Source organism: Dioscorea cayenensis, unplaced genomic scaffold (assembly GCF_009730915.1).
Source record: "Dioscorea cayenensis subsp. rotundata cultivar TDr96_F1 unplaced genomic scaffold, TDr96_F1_v2_PseudoChromosome.rev07_lg8_w22 25.fasta BLBR01001281.1, whole genome shotgun sequence".
NCBI classification, from domain to species: domain Eukaryota; kingdom Viridiplantae; phylum Streptophyta; class Magnoliopsida; order Dioscoreales; family Dioscoreaceae; genus Dioscorea; species Dioscorea cayenensis.
Window position 1 is genome coordinate 45,874 of NW_024087672.1, and position 18,358 is coordinate 64,231.

The 18,358-nt window shown below is 35.5% G+C and overlaps 2 protein-coding genes and 1 pseudogene across 3 annotated transcripts; 2 read left to right on the forward strand and 1 right to left on the reverse strand.

Annotated features, from left to right (window-relative positions):
* The first annotated feature begins 1,374 nt into the window (after positions 1-1,374).
* On the forward strand, positions 1,375-9,004 carry LOC120256082 (phosphoinositide phosphatase SAC2-like). 2 transcript variants are annotated; one of them, XM_039263853.1, is made up of 15 exons: positions 1,376-1,808; positions 2,219-2,423; positions 2,515-2,680; positions 3,102-3,324; positions 3,542-3,618; positions 3,878-4,065; positions 4,157-4,251; positions 4,402-4,535; positions 4,638-4,766; positions 5,874-6,273; positions 7,060-7,181; positions 7,629-7,742; positions 8,242-8,447; positions 8,689-8,841; positions 8,945-9,004. In XM_039263853.1, exons 1-13 carry the CDS (start codon positions 1,725-1,727, stop codon positions 8,396-8,398), a joined length of 2,094 nt encoding a protein of 697 aa, XP_039119787.1. In that variant the 5' UTR covers positions 1,376-1,724; the 3' UTR covers positions 8,399-8,447; positions 8,689-8,841; positions 8,945-9,004. The 2 variants fall into 2 exon arrangements, with proteins under 2 accessions (XP_039119788.1, XP_039119787.1); XM_039263854.1 differs by lacking the exons at positions 7,060-7,181; positions 7,629-7,742; positions 8,242-8,447; positions 8,689-8,841; positions 8,945-9,004 and adding an exon at positions 6,727-6,987 and having other exon boundaries at positions 1,375-1,808.
* A 999-nt stretch (positions 9,005-10,003) lies between these two features.
* On the reverse strand, positions 10,004-13,527 carry LOC120256087 (40S ribosomal protein SA-like). Its single transcript, XM_039263859.1, has 6 exons — positions 13,434-13,527; positions 12,099-12,335; positions 11,222-11,484; positions 10,938-11,135; positions 10,592-10,808; positions 10,004-10,344 (listed from the first exon to the last, which is right to left on the reverse strand). The coding sequence occupies exons 1-6, from the start codon at positions 13,525-13,527 to the stop codon at positions 10,226-10,228; spliced, it is 1,128 nt and encodes a 375-aa protein (XP_039119793.1). The 3' UTR covers positions 10,004-10,225.
* A 554-nt stretch (positions 13,528-14,081) lies between these two features.
* LOC120256078 lies at positions 14,082-18,290 on the forward strand (annotated as a pseudogene).
* Positions 18,291-18,358: the final 68 nt, after the last annotated feature.

Consider the following 18,358-nt stretch of genomic DNA (forward strand, 5'->3'; position numbering starts at 1 on the left):
GATTTATGACTCGCCAACTCAAAGTAGCCAATGGGTTGGAGCATGTGGAGGAGATTAATATGCATGCAAATATTTCCTTTTGATTCAATAATTATCAATGATGTTAATTTTTCATGTTTTTCATTGATCAAAATAGTAAGTACATGCCCACAAAAACATAAAGGTTACATAAAGGTTTCTAGAAAGATCAAAAAACTTTTTTTTTTTTCTTCAGTTCAATAATTATCTCAATTTAAAATTTGTTTATCGTTTATTAATTAAGTAATACAAAGCATGAAAATGTCAAAGAAAAATATCTGTTTATTTTAATATTTTAAAATTAATATGAATAAATATATGTATGAATATATATATATATATATATATGATGATATGATAAATATTATTGAGGTTCATGAAGTAATGATAAATTTAAATATAAATACTAATTTATACGTACATGATTTCTTGCATGCTAAGGTGTTCATTTTAGAAAAAAACTTCAAATCGAACTCCAAAATTTACACAAAGTGAGAATATATATATATTGAGATTGGGGATAATAACAGGGTATAAATGGAGAGCTCGGTCAAAAAATAGGAATGAGGAATACCCATTTCTGATTCCTCAATCGGGGAGTAATCTCCTCATTATCTTCCCAACAAAGATTCCATGAAAATCCTTTTATGATAAGCCATCTATAAATTTTAGGTTTTTATAAAAAAAAATTATTTAATGCAAATACACCTATGGAACAATATTCATTACATATAAAACAAATTAGCATATAGAAATTTTTTAAAAAAATAATACTTTAAATGTTTAACCATGCAAAGTAAAATATAAAATTTTAAATTTATATAAATATAATAATATAATTTAATGCATAGAACTCAATTACCTAACAAAACTATTTAATTTATAATTAACTAAAACTTAAAGAACTAATATGTAAATATAATATGGTCCCAAATTTTCTCTTCTTACATGTCCTAAGAAAATCGAATAGATTGATTTGTCCCCGTTTGACATGGAAAAAAAACAGAGAATTTCCATTTTTGTTGAGTTGAGTTCTCGTAGGAATTGGGATTTTTCGCCCCATTATTAAATATTTGCATGACTCTAATTTTTTTAAATGGGCCAAATTTGTCAAATAAATAAATATAAATTAATAAAAATAATAATAATAAAGATTTTGCATGATTTTTATTAAAAAAGAATAGTTAACAACTTGGAAGTCCAATGAATGGGATTTTTTTAAAAATAAATAAATAAATAAGTCCAATGAATGGGATTTTTTTTAAAAAATAAAATAAAATAAATAAATAATTTATTTTGTTTATTTTAATTTAATTAATTAATTATTGGTTTTTGTGGATCGAGGCTTCTCTCTCGTGGAGAGCTCTGTGGCCTTCGTTCTCTCTCTTTCTCTCGGTCCATTTCTATCTGCAAAGAAAGAAAGAAAAAACCCTCATTTTGGTTTGTGTTTCCTTTGGATTCCGATAAAGTTGGGGCCTTTTGGTTGGATCTCGTGGGGAATTGGGGATTTTGGGGGGAATTTTTAATGGAAGGTGGGGGAATGGGGAGGTGAAGGAGGTGTTTGATTGAAGGAGATGCTGTATTTGAAGCAGCCGCAGGGGAGCTTCGGGTTGTGGCGGCGAACGGAGTGCTGATCCGGCGAAGTGGTTTTTATATGCTAAGTTGATCTCGGCCCCGGCTGGTGGCGCAGGATCCGGCTGTGGGGAATGGCTGCTGAGGCGAAGATTGAAGCTGGGTTGGATCCCAAGTGCCGCTACCTCCAGAAGTTCAGGCTTTACGAGACTGGATCCGTGAGTCTAATCTCTATCTTCAATCACTACCTTCCTGAATTTTTCATTTTTTGTATGCTTGGTTTCTCGTTGTTGATTTGAATATGCTGGTTTTGTGAGCGGCCAGAAGATGAGGATTTGAAAGTCTTCAATGATTGGTAAAAGAGTACTTTTGTTTTGGTTGATTATATAGTTCTCTTTGGATATATTGCCTTCTCTGCTCTCGGTGGTATCCAATGCCTCGGCTGTACTTTGGTTTCTCTTTGGTACTTTATACAGGAAACACTGATTAAAAATGTAGGCTATTATATTAGGATTTTAATACTTGGATTCTAAAGTTTGTTGCTAATGATAGAGGAGCACTTGCTGTTACATTCGTGAACCACCTTTTATTAAAATGAACATTCACTTATTGTTGTGTTGTGACGCAGAATTTTTATATGGTCGGAAGGGATAAGAGTAGAACTTTTTGGAGGGTGTTGAAGATTGACAGATTGGAACTATCAGAACCGAACATCCAAGAAGATCCAACAACGTACTCAGAAAGTGAATGTCAGGAGCTGTTGAAGAGAATTCATGAAGGAAACAAGTCTAATGGTGGACTGAAATTTGTTACCAATTGCTATGGAATTGTTGGCAAGTGCAATCTTTGTTCTTATACAGTGCTTCATTGGCATTCTTGTTTGATCTTTAAAGATGGTTAATGATTATTGAATTTCGTTTGCAGGTTTCATCAAGTTCCTTGGTCCTTATTATATGTTGCTTATCACAAGGAGAAGACAAATAGGGACCATCTGTGGCCACATCGTGTATGCTATCACCAAAAGTGAAATGATAGCCCTCCCAAATCATTCAGTGCAATCTTCTACAGATATTGCTAGACATGAGAACAGGTCATCTAGTTATTCTTATTGTAACTAAAATGGCCATGGTAATGATGTAGAGTAAAAAAATTTTCATTCAATACATGTTCCTGAAAAAGAAGAAGAATGGGATAAGTTTTGTGACGTCAAACTTTGTCATTAGTGTTGTTTTGACTACAGTATGGCTCTTGCCTTTTTAACATTGAACATTGTGTATAAAATAATTTTGATCTTAGATGTTTTGTTTGCATGAACTTCACCTGAAAATGGAAGTGACAGGGACTTTGAAATTCTTAGCTTGGATATATTTTATATATTTTGTTAAGGATATTTTGTAATTATAATAACAATATAATCAAGTGACAAAGTGAACTCTGCATATTGTCACTTTTTCTCTTTTTGTACAGATTTTTCTGCAGGCATTTACAGTTTTTGTATTCATGATGCATAGATACAAGAAGCTCCTAAGCACAGTGGATCTTACAAAGGACTTCTTCTTCAGTTACTCATACCATGTAATGCGAAGTCTTCAGAAGAACATGTGTGATAATGAGTCAGGGCAAGTTCTTTATGAAACGATGTTTGTGTGGAATGAATTCTTGACTCGCGGAATCCACAACCATCTCGAGAATACTCATTGGACAGTAGCGTTGGTCTACGGATTCTTTAAGCAGGTCACTTTCCTTTCTTGATTGATAGACTGTAATTCTATTCTTTTTAATATAATTTCAGACAATTTAAATAACTTCCACTCTGATTTTTTAATAGAGCGGTATTTTGATGGATAAAATTTTCCTTTCTGTTTTTTACTGTGAGACCAGCAATTATATTGAAGTGTCTCGGACAAGCTTATTGGATTACTATGTTTACGCTTTTTTGTCTGCTATCCAGGCCAAACTTTCTATCTCTGGAAAGGATTTTTGGTTGACTCTAATTGCTAGGCGCTCACGTCATTATGCTGGGACAAGGTATCATATATATATGATGATTATGATCTTGTGGACAGTTTCAATTATTCATTTGTGTGCCATATCCTAGTATAATAGATTCTAGTGTTAAGATAGGGCAAGCTTGTTTGGTCTACAATTGAACTATCCTAGACGACAGAGTGTTTCACCTTGAACATTGACTTAAAAGCCTTACGTTTGCTATTTTTTTCTTTATGTTATCTTATTTTATTTTATGTTTTTGCTGTATTCTTAGAGACCATGCTTCTTTCTGTATCAGGTATCTAAAGCGTGGTGTAAATGAGAAGGGTAGAGTAGCCAACGATGTTGAGACCGAACAAATTGTCTTTGAAGATACTCATGATGGAATTCCTACACATATAACTTCTGTCGTGCAGAACAGGGGATCTATTCCGCTTTTCTGGTCTCAGGAAACTTCTCGCTTGAATATTAAGCCGGATATCATTTGTGAGCTCTATATATGTGGCAATAATATAACCTTAAAAGTAGGATCTTGAGAATTGAATGCTTACCCAATCACATTTTCTTCCCCTTTCAGTGCAGAAGGACAGAAACTATAAAGCCACTCGACTTCATTTTGAGAATCTTGTTAAGAGATATGGCAACCCAATCATAATTTTGAACTTAATCAAGGTTGGTCTTTTATGTTTACTTGGGGAGATATCATTGTTTTCTTGAATACTTGATCTTTATTTTTATGTTTATTTTGTTATTAAAGGAAAACTATTATTTGAACATAAATTCTGACAGAATTTGATGTCTCCTCTTTAACCTTTTAAATAGACCCACGAAAAGAAACCTCGAGAATCTATCCTCCGTTCAGAATTTGCTAAGGCAATTGATGCCATTAATAAAGATTTATCAGATGAAAATCGTTTGAGATTCTTGCACTGGGATCTTCACAGACACTCTCGGAGGTATTAAAGCTTTTGTTTCTTCTAGCACTAGCATAGCTTGTTTTGCTTCAACAGTAATATGCCTAAATAAATCTAATTTTAAGATTTTTTTTTTTTTTTCAGTAAATCAGCGAGTGTGCTTTCCTTATTGGGCAAGGTTGCAGCTTATGCCTTAAATTTAACAGGCTTCTTTTACTGCCAAATGACACCAGCTGTACAGTTTGATGGTCCTTTGCAGTCAACTCTCATTTTGTGAGTAACATGCATCATGTTCCTTACTATCTTGTATATTTATTGAGCTCCTGATTTGTTACTGCACATGCCCAACTGCTACGTTCTTTTATTGATGTTATGCTGTGCACACTTTCCTGACTATATTTGCAATTTAAAATTAAAGATAATCTTCTGTTAAGGATATTTTATGTGCTGTCCCTTTTTGTCAATTAATATGTATCCGGTTACAATTAGGTAGACTGCTTTGGTTGGAAGCTGTAACCACAAAGGTGTTGCGCTGCTTAACTGAACCTACAGGATTTATATGAATTTTTGTAGCTCATTAGAGTGTCACCTTCTTCTCCTTGGCTGCACCCTTTGAATCTGCTAGTGATCAATTAAAGCTGCATTTTGCCATAAGACGAGACATTGAAGGAGAAGTTTATATTTCCATTACCTTGTATCTCATTTAGGAGAGCCCAGGAGATCTAGATATAGATGTTGATTTCTCCATGCCATCATTCATATGAGGTGAAGCAAGTCCCTGAACCTCATTTGACAAGATCATTTCTTTCTTGCAAAGTTAGTTTGTACTGACATTTTTTCTGATAAATACGCTATCCTTGCATCCACATAGGATATAATGAATCATTGCCACTACCTGTAAAATTTTCTATACTATTTGGTATGCTGTTAGAGTTTCTGGAAGTTTTGAAGTTGTATATTTAATCTGGGTAGAGAGGTGAACTTTCTAAATTTATGAAGAACTTGCGATCAGGACCAAGAATGAATGCTAGACGAATGAAATAGTGACCTGAATTTGTGAAGGAACAGTAAACGATTGAAGGTATGCTGTAAATGCAATCATCTCAGCATGGAGATGAAGCGTCCTACTTAGGAGAGGGTTTACATAGATTACGAGAGGCCAAAGTTTCCAATATCATATTTCCAACTGGAGTAGAGGCACGATCTAATGTCTTCATTTAGTTCTTTGATTATGTGAAAAATTCGAGGTGCCATCATCTGGCTCTTAGTGCTCATAAAACCATGACAATTTTTTTTCCCTCTATGTCATATTCTTGTCTTTTTTTGGAGTTATAATATGGGTATAGGTATTTGAAATTTGTTCATGTCATTGTGCTTCAGGAACGATAATGCTGGTGAATCTTGCAATGAGCTTAGAAAGAACACTTCAAGCAATGCTGATATCTCTACACCTTGGGAAGATCATTTGAAAAATAATGACAGCTCTGTGTGTGAAATGCCAAAAGATAGAGTTGAAAATAATGAAATGGCATTGCCTACACCACCTAAATTCCAAAAAGGTGTTCTGCGCACAAATTGCATTGATTGTTTGGATCGCACAAATGTCGCCCAATTTGCTTATGGCTTGGCTGCTCTTGGCCATCAGCTTCATGCGTTGGGTTTTACAGACGTTCCTAAAATTGATCTAGATTCCCCTTTGGCTGATGACTTGATGAATGTTTACGAGATGATGGGGGACACTCTTGCTTTTCAGTATGGTGGTTCTGCTGCTCACAACAAGGTATATTTATGGATTAGTGCTTTTAGTTGTTACCAATGTTTCTTCTGATTATCTGTTGAAATCAAATGTAGCAAATAATTGGCTTGTCTTGTTATGTGGATACTTTGCTAAATTCCTTTATATCTGCCTTCATATTTGTCTAACCTCACAATATATTACATCTCTGTCTGATTTATTTTGTATATGGTACCAGATTTGGAACTTCTTGACTTTTTTGCATTGTAAGATGGTTAGTTGATGCTTCATGCATATTGCATTAGCCAATGGCTAACCGAAGCCACTAACTTTTGTTGATAATAGCCATCATTCTCAAATCAATCATTAATTATTATTATTATTACTATTCCTTTGGGAATGCATTAAACTGAATCTCTGGTTGAGATGTTAAGGCCTTTTTGTTTTTCTGTGGTACCATTAAAATATGAACTGTGACTACCTTCATGGTGATTGTAGCATTTCTAGATGAAACCTATGGTTCTTTAAAGTGAAATTTGCTGGATCTACTCTCTTGGCCATACCAAGAAGCTAAGAGATGACTATTACGGACTCCATGAGCACAACTCACTTCTTCTTCTTCTTCCTAATACAAGATTTTGGGAGTGCTTTTTATCTGGTAAAATTTGAGAGAACTCCTGGAGTATGAGCCTTATTTGATGCTACCTAAAAGCATTCTTCAAATGATTGGTTTGCCAACCTTTTTTATGCGGCGTGCGATATTAGTTTACTTTTTAAGTAACTAAATTACTTTCTTGGGGATAAGTCATAACCATTGTTGATTTTGTGCAGATATTTTCTGAGAGAAGAGGCCAATGGAAGGCGGCAACCCAATCCCAAGAGTTCTTCAGGACACTTCAACGTTACTACAGCAATGCATACATGGATGCTGAAAAGCAGGATGCAATTAATTTGTAGGTTATCTATTTTTTTATTTTTATTTTTATATTTACAGCTGCAATTAATCAGAGGTGTTGCATTTATCTCTTGAGATTATTTCATTTCCTTTTCATGTACCCATATGTATAAATGCCCTTTAATACTTTATACTGCTCACATGGTATGAGATGCGAGATGGGTTAAATTCTCTAACTTTTGTTATTTTCTAGAAGTCTTTTGAGAATGACATAAATGTTCAGTGGCGTGAAATCAATCCATCAGTATGAATGTATGTTTTTACATACAACTAACAAAATTAGATCGGTTTACTTTATGTGGCATTTTCAGTTATCTGGAACATTATTTTCATGCACAAAAATGAAAACTCCTCTGTTTGCTGACTGGTTTCTTTCATGTTAGTGTCATTTCCATACATGTATCTTTGCAGCTGTTTTTAAAAAATGTTCTTTCCAATCATGCAGGTTCCTGGGTTATTTCCAACCTCAACAAGGCAAGCGTGCTCTTTGGGAACTTGATTCTGATCAAAATTGCAATGTCGGGAGTCGTGCCCATGGTTTTGTTAATCAGTATGCAAGGTATGAATCATCCATTAAACCATCAAGTTTCTACGCAACAAAAGAAATAAAAATCTGTGATTTCTATTACAATTTTTGTTATTCCTTCGTTCTTTGCAATTTATTTTTGAGCATGCTATTTTTACGAACCAAGACGTCCCAACTAAACAAAAACTGTTACTTTTTCCTCAAGATGTACACAACACGACATCTCAAGGTTACTTCATGGATAACAACTCACAGTGAATTCTAGTTTGTACAAATAGCATTACTCGAGTTTGCTGGTTCTTGTTGGTTATGCACAATATTTGTTCGTTCAAATGAATTGGTATCATTTTGGATATTTCATCATGCAGGATACATGAACTTTCTGGTTTATGAATTGTGAAGTTGATCATTCCCCCTTTTCTATCTCAGTCAAAACCATACATGTGAAATTTTTGAAGTTTCAAGTTTCTGTTGAAATATGTTCTAAATACACTATTTTTGTTGGTTTAAATTTGGTATGTATTATTCACAGGGCATTCATCAAAAGATCCCTATCAGACGGAAACATTCTTTGCGAAAGTAATACACCTGTGTCTGCCCGTAATACGGGACAGAAAAAATATCCTACTTCCACTCTGCTTGATAGAAGAACATATCAAACAGGGAGACGAGGAGGAGGGTATTTCTGATTCAGCACCCTGACAAATCAACTTCTGATAGTCATACATCTTATTCCAGGTTTGTTTCCTTGCTTTCTCGTTTCCTAGGTTTGCGCGAAAGAGCACTCTCGATCAAATTGGTTGATGACATTCTGCACAAGAAATAGTCCTCATAAATAATCTTTTCCAAATAATCCTATCCTGTTTTCACTAGTTGTCTGTGTTTTAGCATGTTCATAGTGTTTATTCAGTCGATGAGGTTCAAAGGCCTATATCATGCTGGGAAATTGATCTGTATCTTTTGCTTGTATGAAATAAAGATCCACTCCAACAATACCTGGCAAGGAACTTTTTACATATGATGAACATGGTTATGTCTTCGATCGTTCTGATGAATCAAGTAGCTCAAATTTTCTTGACCTTGATTGGCTTTCATCTTCCGGGAATTCTTGCGATGAAGAAACTTGTGAAAGGTTAAGAGAGTTTCATGACAAGTTCTTAATTTCGATTCGCCAAGACACATCAGTTTTCTGTTCATGATTGTATAAACATAGTGTTTGTTCTTGATTCTTGCAGCAATTCTCTGGTTGAGAACCTCTCTGCAGAAGATGTCATCAAGAAGATAACTCCCGAGAATCCCTGACGATGGTCCATTACCAAGCAAGCTTAGTTCTAGCATCGAGGTTTGTACTCATGTCGAAACATTTCTTTCGTAAAAATGTTTCAACATGAGTTTGCTTTAGTGATTTAATAGTAATACAAACTTCTTCGCAGGAGTGCGAGGTGACGATAGATTCTCAAGTAGGTTATGATGCTGACCGGAATCCGAAGATCACCGGTGAATTCTCTGATAGCTTTGTGCATTGGGTGATTCATGGAGAGGCGCTTTGTCATTGATATTTCATTGCATGTTTTCTGCTGGAGAAATGAGTTCATTCAGTTTTTTATTTTTATTTTTATTTTTATTTTTATTTTATGCCAGTAAATAGTTAAATTTCTTTCCAAGTTATTATGGTCTTTGTTATGTCACCGCAGTTTAACAGTGTAAAAAGTAAATTATATAAGCATATATTTGTTATTATTATTATTATTATTATTAGTTTGCTGCTCATAATTTTGTTATTTTATTATCAAATTTTAATGAAGAGTTAAAATTCAAGCTGAAGACAAATATATATATATATATATATATATATATACAAATGAAAACCTCTCCAATTAATTTAAAGAATTATCCACATGTTCATCATCTAACCATGTTTCCATTCAGTTTTAAAAGTGTTACAATTCTACACTACCAAACAAAACCACTTAGAAAAATTAAATCTTTAAAAAACATTTAAATATGTAAAAATTATATTATACAATGTAATTTAAAGAACAAATACGTATACTTTGAAAAAACCTTAAATTTTTTTCAGAAACATAAACTATATTATAAAAATATATATATATACTTCGTCCAGGCTTTTACAAGGTAAAAATGTATAAAATCCTAAATATCTAATAGACAAGATACATTAACACCATCAATAAATAGGCAAAACAAATTAGAAAATATTTAAACATAAGATCATTAGCAAAGACTTAATTGGATCACAAACAAGCAAGCACTCGACATTGTTCAAAACAGTATCAAAGAAAACTTAAGCATGTTTACTTCTCAGATAATTAATTCCATTTAAGATGATCCTGCAGAAACACAGCAAGAAAAGAATAGCAGCATCATTCATGAAAAAACAAGAGTCAAAATCACAAGTGCAGTGCTCAGTGGCAACCAACAAAAAACTCAGGCTAAAAAGGACTTGATCTAAATGTCTTATGATGGATGATGGCACATCTCTGTTGTAATCCTTCTTATTCCCAACCTGTGGGTGCCGGTGTAGGCGCGTCTGCAGTGTCCCAACCAGCAGGGGTAATACCAACGGCGGCAGCATCGACTGGAGGTGCAGGAGCCACATCCCATCCATCACCAGCTGCAGAACCAATTTTATGGCAGGGATTTAAAGCAAGAAAATCAGAATAAACTTATAAAGCAATGAGAAATTTTTCAACATATGAGTTTGAGGAAGTTTTGTTTAATCATTTTGAGATGAAAAATTCACATAGAACACCATAAATGAAACTAATAGGAAGTGCTGGATTACAACTACTGCAGCTTTACCAGCTATTGTAAAAGTAACTACAGGTGCAATAGGATTAAGTTATTTAAGTGATTCTTACCTACTTGAGGAGCAGCGGTCCATTCAGTCCCTCCGGTGATAGGAAGAACAGGAGGCCTACTAGACCCTACCTCAGCCCCTAACCATTGGTCAGCAGACCATTGATCATTTGGGAGTCCACCTATGTTGCCTGCTGCTTGACCGAAATCAGTGGCAACAGGGGCCTCCTCTTCTTGTTCCTTGGCCTCCTCTGGATCTCTATAGAAGAAAAGGTCTACCTGCATACACCCCAAAGCTTGGTGTCAATGGACTAAAAAAAAAACACAGCTTTCAACTTCCAAATCATGCATAGCATCAGATCACACATGGCAGAAGTAACATAGAGTTAATTAAATACAGTCGCTTACCATCACATCCCACTTGTGTCCTTGAGGAATAGTGCCACGCATTTGCAGAACCATTCTGGCCAACAGCCAGAAAAGGCACCCAATACTGTGTTTCCCCTTGTTATTGGCAGGAATGCCAATATCAACATACCTCATAGGGGAGTCAGTGTCACAGAAAGCAATAGTTGGGATATTGCCAAGAGAAGACTCCTTGATAGGCTACAAGAATTATGGCAAATAATTTCTTATAGATTGATCACAGCATCAAAAGAAGTGACAATTTTGAAGACAAAATGCACACTCACCTGATGATCAGTTCTGGGATCAGTAAGGATAAGGAGACGAGGCTCACTGAAGGATGTTTGGAGCTGGTTAGTGAAGGTACCAGGAGTGTGTCGCCCGGCAATGGGATGCGCACCTGTGTACTGTGCAAACTTCAGCACTGCTCTCTGACCATATGGCCTCGCAGATTGAACAATTATGTCTTGTGGATTCTCAATGGCAACAATAACTCTAGCAGCCAACTGCAATTTTTCCCAGGTTTTACCCAAATTGATAATAAAGATACCTACAAAGTTGACAACAATACAAGATCCTCAGCATTGTTGTGATATCTAATACTACAGTGACATAAGCCATTTGAACAACTTCAATGAGTAGTCTATATTAGAAAGCGTCTCCACAACACATGAAAAAAAAAAACCATTTTGCAACTACCAAAATCAAACTTCAACTATTAAAACCTGAAACAATGGTTAACAAATTATCTATCCTTCACCTTGTTAACATACCCATCCTTCAGACGCATAAACTGAAGAGTCTGGGACATGAATTAAAACACGAAACAAAAAATCATGCATCATACCATCCAATGGAAAGCGAGGTATAGAACAATCCTAAATGGATCAAAATGCCCAAATAACAAAAGGTTAAATAGATTTCTTGGATTTCATTAAAAAAAATCCTATCTTTATTCACAGATATACAACATATTACCTAAATCAATTAATAAACCCAGAAAAGAAGTTAGCATCTCGATATACTCATCAAAATGGAAAGCCAAAGCCATGGAACCATTTCTTCTTAAAATCACTACCACAAAGGGCAACAAACCGAGCCATTCTACGAATCAGAAACACAAGAAATCTGGAATTTAAAAACAAAAGGATTTCGATGCAATACCATCAGAGCGGCGCTTGAAGACGTAACGCTCCATCTGGAAATCACAGTTCTTAGTGCCGAGATGAACATCAGCGGCAAGCATCATCTGAATATCCTGCTCCCTCGTCGTCATCTGCCTCGCCATCGTTGCTCGATCAGAAGCTTGAGATCGAGAACTAGGGTTAGTGTTCACGAAGCGAAGAGAGAGAGATTCGAGAGCAGCCGCGCAAAAGCTCGAAGTGAGGGATTTTATAAGAACTTAAAAACCCTAGCTTTTCCGAAATGACCAAAAACACCCTTACATTGAAGAGAATAACAAAGCTGCCAAAACCACAATGGGCCTTGAGTGATATCTAGGCCGGGCCTTATTTTTGGGTTGGATCTTAAGAATTGGGCTTTGCTTAACTTGTTATGCTGGACCAGTTTGAATACTTTGGAGTGGTCAAATGGGCTTACATTTTAATCACATTAATATGAATTTCATAGTAAAATGAAATTATATATAAATATATATATATATATATATATAATTTTGGAAATTTTTTTGTGATGTTTTTATATGAATTGAAAATGAAAAAAAAATATCCAAGTGATCAAATAAATACAAAATCACTATATACTAACTTTTTTTTATATTCTATTGAATAAAAACTAATTTTTTTTTAATATAATCTAAAATTGTTTACATTGATCCATGAAAAATTGTGATACATAATTCATTATTTAGCATAAATTAGCTATAATATAAAACACCAACAATTTTGTGATTTATCAGTATTGAGTTTTTATGTAAATTATTTTATATCAAAGAATACAAGTGATCAAAAATGAAAGTCCAAAAAAAAGTTTAGTGGACGGCGGCTTTCAATATTTTTTTTCCCACCCATATGTCTCTTTTAAAAACCATAATATAATAATTATTTTTTTTTATTAACATGATAAATCTGTTAAATAAATGGGTTAGGTCAAGTGATCAGCAAGTCAAGTCAAAATTGAGTTATTCTTTACAAAACTCCCAAGACAATCCACCGAACCCATCTTAATCCATTCTTTTTCATTCATAGAATTTTTATGCTTAATTTCAAATATATCATTATCTTAATTGTAATAATAATATTATTATTATATAAAAACTCATAAATCGTTGCCATTAGATAAAAAATACATATAAAATGAAAAAATAAATATATATATATATATATAGATATAAAGGAAACAAACATCAAAGAGAACACTAAGAAAGTAATTAATTAATTAATTAAGTAATTAAGTTTTGTTAAGCAAGTTGGGAATAAAAAAAAGGAGGGATGAAAGAGAAGATGGTCAGCAAATGGTGTCGTTGTTTGCAGAGAGGACTGCAAAACTGGGAGCCATGGCAATGGGCGTATGTGGTTTGGAGGTGGAGTGACGGCGACGAGGTAGCTTCCAGGTAAGGAAGGGCTTCTGGCATCGTTGAAAGTTGAAATCTTTGGTGCTATTTAAGGGCGATCATTGAACTCATCTTTCTCTCATTACATTCAAGTTTTAATTCTCATTCACTGCTCGCTTTGTTGGTTTTGCGTTTGTTTATCTGATTGAGTTCTTTGATTGCGGGTACTGTTCATTTCTTTTGTGAAGAAGATGATATCTTTGTCTTTTTGTGGAAAAAGGTGTCGTTTTTGTGAGGAGAGTGGGTTTTTTGGTTTAGAACTGTGGACAATTTGGGTTGCTTTCTGAAAATGCATTAGGTTTTTAATTCAAGTTTCTCTTTTCTTCCGTTGTGGTGGGGTTTGGTTGTATGTGGTCGGGCATGTGGGTATATGTCTTTTTCCCCCTCATTAATGGAGTGATTTGCTAGAAATTTCAAGGCCATCCACAAATGTTTTCTAGAGTAAAATAGAATTCCTGTCCATATTGGCATTTAGTTGATTTGGGTTTTATCTTGTCAGCATAAAGTTTTTGAGATTATTATATTTGTGACAACCTTGCTGAACTCATAATCTTGTTCTAAATTGGTGTATATATATATTCTTTATTAGATTTATGATATTTGATCAAAGTCAAATGCCTGATTGGAAATTGTTGAGACTTGGAGAATTTGTATTATTCTAGATGTTCCAAGTTTCCGGTGTGATTCAAGTTGCCGGTCAATTTTGCCAAGTCCTTTTTGATGAAGAGCTTTTATAAATGACTCTGGATTTGTGCTTTTAGTTTATTGTCTTATGTTCTGGTTCTGATTTGCAGCTGAGATCTTTTGAGTTTTGCAATGGCTGAGCGAAGGTTGACTCGAATTCACAGTGTCCGGGAACGCCTCGGTGATACTCTGTCAGCTCATCGAAATGAACTGATTGCTCTATTCTCAAGGTATTCCGTGTTTCTTAACTAAATTTCTAAGATTTCAGCAGTAAATATAAGCAAAAAGTTAAGCTTTGTCTGAGATAGCTTGCACAATGTGCAGTTGATTCATGATGGTTGTTTTTGTTAGTATGTGTTAGATCTGGTTGTTCTTATGTGCACTTTTTGTGCTCATGATTTTGCAGGTTTGTTAGCCAGGGAAAGGGTATGCTGCAGCCTCATCAGCTTGTAGCTGAGTTTGAAGCTGCAATCTCTGAGGAGGAGAGGCAAAAGCTGAAGGATGGTGTCCTTGAAGGTGTTCTGAGAGCTGCACAGGTGACTAGTCGGAGCCGTTGCACATTTTATTCCGTAATTGTTCATATTAATTCATTTAGCTGCATCGTTGACCTGATTCAGGAAGCAATTGTCATACCTCCATGGGTGGCTCTTGCTATTCGTCCGAGGCCCGGTGTCTGGGAGTATGTACGTGTGAACGTGAATGAATTGGCAATTGAAGAGTTGACAGTTCCCGAGTACTTGCAGTTTAAGGAACAACTTGTGGATGAAGGGTAGGTTATATCTATATAATTTCAATCCTACTAAAGCTGAGACTCTGTGTAATTTATGTTTTGTTTTTCCTTTCCAGCCACAAGAATAACTATATGCTTGAATTGGACTTTGAGCCATTCAATGCTTCATTTCCTCGCCCTTCACTCTCAAAATCCATCGGTAATGGAGTTCAGTTCCTTAATCGTCATCTTTCTTCGAAATTGTTCCATGACAAAGAAAGCATGCAACCACTACTTGATTTTCTGCGAGCTCACAGCTACAAGGGCACGGTAATCTCTCTATATAATGTTCTTTTTATCCTTGTCTTTTGAAACTTATGAATAAGCACATCCTTTCGTATGTCTTCCATGTGTCTCCCTTTGTTAAGTTCAATTTTCGTTCGGCTTATGCAGGTAATGATGTTAAATGATAAAATACGTAGCCTAAGTGCTCTTCAATCCTCGCTAAGAAAAGCCGGGGAATATCTACTGACTGTGGCCCCAGACACTCCATACTCAGCGTTCAATCACAGGTATTTTTCTAGCCAACAATGCTCACAATGTTCATTTTTTTTGTTTCCATTAATCACCTTAAATGATGTAAACCTGCGTGATGCCTGATAGCAGTCATCATTTTCCCATTTGAATGATACTCAGATTTCAAGAGCTTGGCTTAGAGAAGGGTTGGGGTGATACTGCTCAGCGTGTATATGAAACTATTCAACTATTGCTTGATCTTCTTGAGGCTCCTGATCCATGTACTCTTGAGACTTTCCTAGGAACAATTCCAATGCTTTTCAATGTTGTCATCCTCTCTCCACATGGATACTTTGCCCAAGCTAATGTTTTGGGTTATCCCGACACTGGTGGTCAGGTATATCACGCAAACATGTGACTTTTCGAGGCTTTCATTGACTTCCTCGTTGACCTTTGCTTCTGTTTGCTAAAACCTTGCAGATTGTTTATATTTTGGATCAAGTTCGTGCTTTGGAGCGTGAAATGCTTTTAAGGATAAAGCAACAAGGTCTTGATATCACTCCTCGCATTCTTATTGTAAGTTCCGATTCTCACTTTATAATGTACGTTCGAGAGACAGCCAGCTAACCAGACTTTCTGTACCGGGCTTTAATTCAGGTAACTCGACTACTGCCTGATGCAGTAGGGACTACTTGTGGTGAACACTTAGAGAAGGTTCACGGAACAGAACATACAAGCATCCTTCGGGTTCCATTTAGAAGTGAGAAAGGAATTCTCCGTAAGTGGATCTCACGTTTCGAAGTATGGCCATACCTCGAGACTTTTGCTGCGGTAACTAATGCTATTTTTCTCATTGCCCAAAAGGCATTCAAGAACAATGAGCAAAATATATTATGCTACTGTTTATATATATATTTTTTTTTTCGTTTCCCTATTAGGATGTAGCAATTGAATTAGAGCAAGAATTGCAAGCCACCCCAGATTTGATCATTGGAAATTACAGTGATGGAAATTTAGTTGCATCATTGTTGGCACACCAATTAGGAGTTACTCAGGTTCACTCTTGAACATATTAATCCTCCTGAAATCGGTTTTTAGCATTGCATAGTAACAATGAATCATTCTCATCATCTATGTAGTGTACAATTGCTCATGCCTTGGAGAAAACCAAGTATCCGAAATTCAGATATATACTGGAAAAAGTTTGAGGATCAATATCACTTTTCATGCCAATTTACGGCTGATTTGATAGCAATGAATCACACTGATTTCATCATCACTAGTACTTTTCAAGAGATTGCTGGAAGGTAACTAACTACTTTGCCCAAAGTTCATTGAAGTTGTGAATCTTCTCCTCGTGTTTACTTACATGTTCTAATCCTGTCAGCAAGGACACAGTTGGGCAGTATGAGTCGCACACTGCCTTCACTCTTCCCGACCTCTACCGTGTTGTTCATGGAATCGATGTCTTTGATCCAAAGTTTAACATCGTGTCTCCTGGTGCTGATATGTCTATCTACTTTCCATATTCCGAGGAGGACAAGAGGCTCACTTCTCTCCATCCAGAAATAGAGGAGCTTCTTTACAGCTCAGTTGAGAACAAAGAACACAAGTGAGAAGTCCCTACACTTATCACCTCCCATCCTTGTTCTTACTATAGCATACTAATGGGTTTTTATGACAATGTAGGTTTGTGCTGAAGGACCGAAACAAGCCAATAATCTATTTTCAATGGCAAGGTTGGACCGTGTGAAGAACATAACCGGCCTGGTTGAGTTATACGGCAGAAATGCTCGACTAAAAGAACTAGTAAACCTTGTAGTGGTTGCTGGAGATCATGGAAAAGAATCTAAGGACTTGGAAGAGCAAGAAGAGTTCAAGAAGATGTATAGGCTCATCGACGAGTACAAACTGAATGGCCACATCAGGTGGATTTCTGCACAGATGAACCCGGTTCGCAATGGGGAATTGTACCGATACATAGCCGACACAAGAGGAGCCTTTGTACAGGTAGTTGTTTTACTAAAAAATTGTTTTAAACAGCTTGCGATTGTAATCTTATTTACACTGATTTGTTTTGTTAGCCTGCCTTCTATGAAGCATTTGGTCTCACTGTGGTCGAAGCAATGACTTGCGCCCTCCCCACCTTTGCTACTGTTAATGGAGGGCCTGCAGAAATCATAGTTCATGGTGTTTCTGGATACCATATCGATCCCTATCAAGGAGATAAGGCTGCCGAATTGCTCGTCAGTTTCTTTGAGAAAAGCAAGGAAGACCCCACACAATGGGAGAAGATCTCACAAGGCGGACTTCAACGTATCTATGAAAAGTAAGCTCTTTTTCGTATTCTCTGGATTGTGATGTTACATAGTGAAGCTCATTAATAACTAAACAAGCATACGATGATCGATATAGGTATACATGGAAGCTGTATTCTGAGAGACTGATGACTTTGTCTGGAGTTTATGGTTTCTGGAAGTATGTCTCGAACTTGGAACGTCGTGAGACTCGGCGCTACCTTGAGATGTTTTACGCACTCAAATATCGTGATCTGGTAATCTTCTATTCTTATCTGCTTATTGTTCATGTTTGAGAAATTTTTTTGATTATTTGAGCTGAAAACATTGTTGTTTTGGGTTATGTTTAGGCGAAATCGGTTCCTCTGGCTGTCGATGAGGAGATCAATGCAGATGGTGCTGCAAAATAATTCTGAAGTTTTGAGATTGGGATAAAAGAGATGTTATCTTTTCATGTTCATGTCTTTACTATTTATTATGTAAAAGCATTTGATTCTAAACTTGATTCAGAATGGTTTTCAATGTCTTTTGCAGACAAGATCTTTAATGTTAAGTGTGGTTATTATTTTGGTATGAAATTTTTGTTGATGCTCTTATATAAGAATGAAAATTGAATTAGCAAAAACAATATAAGTGATTATTTTTT

Coding starts and splice junctions, on each gene's coding strand:
- LOC120256087 (XM_039263859.1), bottom strand. CDS start 13,527: ATGCCAGAAGCCCTTCCTTACCTGGAAGCTACCTCGTCGCCGTCACTC. Junction 12,336..13,433: donor CCATGGCTCCCAGTTTTGCA/GTCCTCTCTGCA, acceptor AGGGTTTTTAAG/TTCTTATAAAATCCCTCACT. Junction 10,345..10,591: donor GACCGCTGCTCCTCAAGTAG/GTAAGAATCACT, acceptor TTGGTTCTGCAG/CTGGTGATGGATGGGATGTG.
- LOC120256082 (XM_039263853.1), top strand. CDS start 1,725: ATGGCTGCTGAGGCGAAGATTGAAGCTGGGTTGGATCCCAAGTGCCGC. Junction 3,325..3,541: donor TCTACGGATTCTTTAAGCAG/GTCACTTTCCTT, acceptor TCTGCTATCCAG/GCCAAACTTTCTATCTCTGG. Junction 7,743..8,241: donor TTTGTTAATCAGTATGCAAG/GTATGAATCATC, acceptor TATTATTCACAG/GGCATTCATCAAAAGATCCC.